At 33.5% G+C, this 7,238-nt stretch overlaps 1 protein-coding gene across 2 annotated transcripts in view; it reads left to right on the plus strand.

The window, feature by feature from the left end:
• The window catches only part of CUTA (Nitrogen regulatory PII-like, alpha/beta), an 83,823-nt gene extending 81,853 nt beyond the window's left edge, over positions 1-1,970 (plus strand). For both annotated transcript variants that reach the window (XM_089814958.1, XM_089814959.1), the window contains exons 5-6: positions 1,125-1,219; positions 1,662-1,970. In XM_089814958.1, coding sequence (XP_089671084.1) covers positions 1,125-1,219; positions 1,662-1,743 — 177 coding nt within the window. In that variant the 3' untranslated portion in view covers positions 1,744-1,970. The remainder of the gene's footprint in view (positions 1-1,124; positions 1,220-1,661) is intronic.
• Positions 1,971-7,238: the final 5,268 nt, after the last annotated feature.

Below are 7,238 nucleotides of genomic sequence, written 5' to 3' on the forward strand. Positions count from 1 at the left end.
ATTCTTAGCTACAATGTCAGATAAAATGAAGGGCTGATGCAAGTTATTTTTCGATCTTTTGATCTTTGTTTAGGTGGAGTATTTTGACAGGTTAAATTCTTAAGCTGTGTGAATTTCCCTGTAAAAATATTGTATGGGGCACTCTTAGCTCCTTGAATTGATCTGCATCTTATATGTTTGGAAATTTGCTCTAATTATTAATTTAATACTATATGATGGGACTTTGGAGCTTGAGCAGTTTCCATATAAAAGTAATATATATATAATTAAAATTTATTTATTTACGAAGGAATGAAGTTTAAATATATAAATATTAAATATAGATATGCTATTTATTTATCTAGGAAAGGTTACTGGTTAAAAAATTTAAATATTGACATTTTGAGAATTGGGATTGAGTGAAGGTGGAGTTTGTGGTGGTGGGGACAAACCCAAAATGAACACAGTCCAGTTTTCCTCTTTATTGAATCCATGACCTGAATTTGAATCTGAACTACTATTAATAAATAAACTTATAAGCAATTAAATTAAGAATAGATTCATTATAACCTGGTCTGACATATTCACCTATTAGGCTACCTGCAGATTATATCCTGTTATTTATGATTCCAGATATTTATGTTGGATTGTTTTTTTTCTGTTCTTTCAGAAACTCCCATTGCCAGCCAATTGAATATCGTTTTAGGATTTCCACAAATTCTGTTTTGAATCATCTACTTGATGTTTTTACTGATGCATTGAGTCCAGTCCTATTTTCAATTTCATTCTTTTATTTGATCAAAGTTCAAACTTCTAGATGCAATTTTTGTATATGGCATTTGAGAGTGAGTTATTAGGTTGTCAGTTCTGAAATTTTGGTGACTTAATTGTCGAACTGGTCCATGCATACAACTATTGTCACAAGAGTTTTATGTTCTACTATTGTTATTTTCTGTATTGGCTTCTAGACACAGTTTTTGGATATGGTATTTGAAAATGAGTTATACGGATGCCAATTTGAAAACCTTGTTATTTGAATGTTGGAATTATCCAATGATTCACTGTTAGCATTTTCCTTCTCTGTATTGTGAGGCAAGGTTTATGCAATGATATTACTAAGACATGCTGTTTTTGTTATTTATCAGATAGAGACAGATTCAGAAGAGATGCTTATAATTAAGACACGCCAGTCTCTTGTAGAAGCTTTGACAGCACATGTGAAAGCTAATCATCCATATGAGTGAGTAATAATTCATTTTATGGTATTTTGAATTTTCCACTTGGGTAGAAAAGTATGAAAGTTAAAGTTAAAGCTGCAGTTGACATCATTTGTTTAATTTATTTTTTCTGAATTGAAAGAAAAAAAGATATAATATCCAAAGTGAGCTTGTGGCCAAGGGTGTAAGTATAATTACTTTACAATGTACTAGTTTTGTACCCATGATAGTATTGATTAAAACTCCCTGGGTATTTCAAGATATATGACTAACAAACTCTCAGAGTACTCTTTGGTTCGATTTGAAGATATTAGTCCTTATTGTCTCAAGTGACAAGCATATCATTCATGGAGAACTTACCTTTTCTTTTCGTCCACTTAAACTGTGTGATCGCTTTGAAGTTGAGAAACATAGATTTCATGTCAAAAAAATTGTCTGATAGCAATCTTGGTTTATGATTGCCAGGGTGTGTGAAGTCATTGCTTTACCTATTGTGGGAGGAAACAATGATTATCTGAAGTGGGTGAAGGAAAGCACTAGAGAATGACGGATATATTTTGTGCATACAAACTATATGGTTTTATGATTTGTCCTGGACATCAATGGATCACTTGTTTTATATATAATGTCTCCGGAACAAGTATCACACGTGATTAGTTTTCATTTTCATTTTCAGATATGAATCTTTGTTAGTATACCTAGCTAAGTAGTTCAAGATATTGGCTTGAGATGTTGCCGATAAAGTTAATAAATAAAATGGTTTATTAATGCGCTGTTTCTGGATTCAACTGCAGGAGATTATTTTTGCATCGTATAAATGTTGATAAGGACATCAATATAAATATAGGGTTATGTTTGTATTTTGTTTAATGCTTTCCTCAGATAACATTGGAAACAACTAAGATTCTTATCAAATGAACTTTTTGAATCAAATTTGAATTTCTTTGAAATATATCATGGTGCTGATGTGAGATATTTTTTCATATATTTTCCTTGGACATTTTCTTTCATAACTTCCATATTGGTCATTGTTTCTTCTCCTCATCAGATATTTTCTGCGTTTCATTTTATCTCCCTCCTTTTTGCTCGTACCTTTTGTAATTTAATGTGTTGTTTGTTTTATGTTTCTTCTCCTCATCAGACATTTTCTTGCTTTCATTTTATCTCCCTCCCTTTTACTCATACTTTTTTGCACTTTAATGTGTTGTTATATGTTCAAGCAGTTATCTTAAATGCACCTACCCAAGAGATACTAAGATATATCAACTTTAAATTATTTTATTTACTGGAGCTATTTTATTTTACTTAAATTTAGAAATATTTAAATTTATTTTATCTTATTTATATTGCTTAGTTTAGCTGTATTGGAAGGTTTAATTTATTTTACCTAATTTACTTTCTTTGAAAAATAGTATTAGTTATATTATTTAATTTACTAGAGTCATTTTATAGTTTTTGTTTGTCATTTACTAGAGAATTATTTTCTTTTCTTTGGAATCAAGACATACGCCTTCCTTTTTATCTCTTCCATCTGTTCTATATCCATACATTCCTCTATCCACTATTTCACAATTCACTTATCCTTTCCTAAATCAAGATCAACAAAGATAAACATCTTGGATAACCATACACCTAAAAGAATTTTCATATCATTCCTATCCATCATCCCACTTCTTTTTCAAGCAATTTGGGTGCCAAACATAAATTCACAAGTCCAAAATTCGACATGCATACATGGGTCAACATTTATAGTCTAATCAACATGTAAAAACAAATCAAAATATAATTAAAAATGAAAAAGAAATATTCAAAAGGCCACAAAGGCCATTGAAGCAAAAAGAAAACCTATATGGGTTCCCAAATCTATCTACAAGCAATGCATTCCAAGGGATTGCAAGAAAATGAAAAATGAAAAAACAAGGTGGATTTCTAAGTAGCTCCTTGAAGCATAGTATTGTAATGAAAAATAAATGCAGAGTTTGTATCCAAAATTGCTCTCTCCATCTAAATGCCCTTAATCTTAGAAATCCATTTTGGGTCTTGATGTCTTAAAATCCACATCCACTTCATTATAATTTTAAAATTCAAAATTTGTTTGTACTCTATTGCTCTAACACCCATTAAGGTGTGTGCCAAGCTTGATTCACACACATTCTGTCCACTCAAAATAGAGTCTTCTTGCACTACTGTATTATACATCATCTATTTTCTAACCTTTCATCCATCCTATCCAATCTTTGGCATAATTCCTTATCACATTTTATGCAATCATCCTCGTTTCCCAATACTTTACCCTACCAATGTCTTTGACCACACCATCAATAACTATGGTCCATTATTACATGTTTTCAAGTGCACCATCGACAAAAAATGAAAAGACGTGTGAGTCCCTTGTCCATTTCTTATCATGCATTCATGATCTTTCTAAAATGTTAAAAAAAAAAATGAAAATTATTGCCTTAATGAAAACCTAACAAACAAGCATCTTGTTGACATTTAAAAAATAAAAATAAAATGAAGTAAATAATGTGTCCACTAGTGAAAACTTTTACAACTAGGTGCTTTGAGCAAGTACCATGACTAAAACTTGACCAATGTCGTGTAATCCATGAATTTCTTGCATTTTATACATTAGACAAGTTTCGTCGATGTTATCCTATCATATCACCCTTGTTATACTCTCCAATGTTCCTTTGTCTCTCATATCCATTATCCTATAGGAATTCATATTCCCTTTTTCCATCTTTTGATCTTGACGAGGTCAAAGGTCTCCATGAACATTTGAATCCAATATGCTTTACATTGTCCATATCTCTTTACTTTATATACCTTACCTTATTCACATCCTTTTATTCCATATCACCTATCTTATTGTACCTTTAGTCCATATTCCTTATCTCGTCCATTCTTGAACTTGCTTGTCCTACATGTATTCTATTGTTGTCCTATACAAATATATCCCTTGATCTTGGTATAAAATTACATAATTTGCAAAACACGTTTTAAAAAACCTCTTGATATGTCCATTCTCGTACATCACCTGCTAATAAGTGCATCATGTCATTACCATATCTTGTCATGTCTAATCCCTTAGCTTGACAAAAACATGTTATCTCATTGCTTGGACAATCCTTGGCAACTCAAAAAACTAGTGAAAGCTTGACATATAAGAGCTTTGAGCAAGTACTGCGATTAAAACTTCACAAACATTAGGTGTAATCCATGAACTTCTTGCATTTCATATTTTAGGGGCAAGTTTCATTGATGTTATCCTATCATACCATACCATTGCTATATTCTCCAGTATTTATTTGTCTCTCATATCCATTATCCTATTGAAATCTATATTCCCCTTTCCATCTTTTGATCTTGATAAGGCCAAAAGTCTCCATAAACATTTGCATCCAATCTGCTTCACATTGTCCATATCTCTTTTGTCTATATTCCTTATCTTATTCATATCCATTGTTTTGGCTATCCAACATGAGGTAGAGACTCTTATGGTAGACATCCCTTTTATGTGGATCTTTTGGATCATTGGAACAAAACCAACAAGCCAAAAAGAAGAAGAAAAGATCATGCCCCTAGTTCTTTCTTCTCTAGTTGAGATAGACATCTTGGAGTTGTTCGAAGGGGGATGACAAAGTAAAAGAAAAAGAAAAAAACAAAATCTCAACATAACTCAATAGTTTCAGTTTTTAATTTCAATTTTAGTGTTGAAGGATTGATGTCAAGTGTTGAAGTTTAGAATGTTTGTGAGAAATCTCTTCAGTAGATAGATGATAGTAGGAAGACTCAGTTAAGATTATTGGTGACTCATGCATGATAGACTCTTTAAGACCATAGGACATTTCCCCTTAGACTAGGTAAGTTTCCCTTAGACTATGACCCATTTCAATCCATGTAGGTACGAGAAGGGTTTCAAAGATAACCAAGAGCTATGTACAAGTGAGAGCAGCAAACTAAACTTGGAAAATTTAGAAAGCAAAGAACTCAAAGAAGGAAAGTGACTATACAAAATCCAAAAGATGTGCCACTAGATGGAGCATTGTGGGCAAGAGACACATTTTTACCAGGTTTTCACCTTCTTGGTAGAGATTCTTTTTTTGGCTAACATGATGTATGTTGTTGATGAGTATTTTATGACCCACCAAACAATAGAACAAAAATTCGAAATATCTTATCCTCTCTTGAATAAAGTCTCATGTATTCTAAGATTGCTAGAAGATAATATGATGACTTCAAGGTTCCTTTAATGTCAGGTCTTGACTATAGATAAGTTAGTGGTTGATGTGATCTGCTAATGATCACAAGGGGCCTTATGTGCTTGCTTAGATTCATTTCAAGCCATACTGGATGTGAGAGCTATCTTAAGTATTTGCAATGAAGTACTTTTTGGGGTTTTCACAAAATATGTAGAAATGAAATAGGATAGGGTTAAGGAATTCTATTCTAATCCTAAGGGTAGTGATGACAATAAATGGTACTCTGGTGGACAAAGTCCTCTATTTACCGAGCTCTGCTTCGCCAAGTTATACTACAACTACGTATGAACTGTCAACGAGGCAATGTTCATGATGCTTTTGAAGTCAAGAGAGACCAATAATTTTTTATGACCAATCTTAGGGTTTTTGAGTGGTCTTGTTGAGCTGGAATTAATATATTTACAAACACTTAGGTTGTCGCAGAGTAAATGTGTTTTGATCCAATATATGATTCTTCTCCCCTTTTGATCTTGTTTTCTCTCTTTCTAATGGCATAGGATTAAGTAACCACAGTTTTTGAGTTTGGATTGAGTTTTATCCTTGAAATGTTTGTAGCATTTCACTCGTGGAGTCGCCAAATGTTGTGATTTCTTTTACACCTCACCCATTCAATGGGACCCTTGTTTGTTTTTGCGGGCATGGCTGTTATATGTAGAAATCAAACCGTTCAGTTACCTTCCATGTGATTTGAATTTTGATTGCAACAGAGCTATCCACCATAGATTCCCCCTTGTGCATTGTGGAGAGTGGTTCAACCCATCCTAGGGATTGGTCAAAGAAAACAAATCCCTAACGTAGTGAAAACCTTGCTCTCCAATCTTTCAGGAGTGCACTTTCACTCCCAACAAGGATTTCTTTTGGCATGTAAAAATTTCTTTGAAACCGCACTCTCCCACACCTTCAGAGCACAATTTTGACCATCTTGAGGAAAGTGTGTTGTGGATGAAAAATCCATGAGTATTGAAACCCCGCTCTCCACATCTCCAACGATGCAATTCAACACATGCAAAGGATTGGTAAAAACAAAAAACAATCTCCCTCAAAATCCCACTCACCGCAAATAATGGAGCACATTTTTTTTAATGTACCAAGTATCCAAAGGATTTAATTCCTCTCCCTGGCTAGATGAAGTGCACATTCCTCTATATTGTGGATTCCACCCATGATAAACAAATTCTTCACGTCCTCAAAATTATGCTTTACCTGATTCATTTGGTGCACTTCCAATATGCCTCAATTTTGTTTTACTTCTATTTTTCTTGTGGAAAAAATCCTTGATCCTCACCAAATTTCATTCTCTTCACATATTGGGAGCAAATTTGTGGAATTTTTATGAATTTTACTTGCGATTGTGTAATTGATGAAGACAGAAAATTCCCACCTGATAAGATAAGATAAATTTATTAATGTCTAACAAGAGACTAATGAGGGTCTAAGGGACTGGAAACAATACAAAGGGTAAACGCAAACAGAGGGAGTACCAAATGGTGTCTGCAGAAAGAACGTGAAAGCAAAACAACAAAATAACCAAGAAAAGGGAATAACAATAGCTAAGAACTCTTTAGAGGCAAGAAGTAGTCAAGAATAGTGCAGAGAGGCCGCTTCGATCCTCGGGCAGGAATTGTAAGACTGAAGAAGGAGGTGATGAGTTGCATAGGGGTCGATGTCGAGAAAATTTGGAGCTGTATAGTGTGCTCGTGAAGCTGCATGGTCTCCTGAAGATAGAGTGCAAGACAATGCTGGTCAATATATCTGAAGAATGAGGGAAGAGACTGAC

Source organism: Cupressus sempervirens, chromosome 2, assembly GCF_028749045.1.
Source record: "Cupressus sempervirens isolate cs-2001-9-10 chromosome 2, ASM2874904v1, whole genome shotgun sequence".
Taxonomy (NCBI): domain Eukaryota; kingdom Viridiplantae; phylum Streptophyta; class Pinopsida; order Cupressales; family Cupressaceae; genus Cupressus; species Cupressus sempervirens.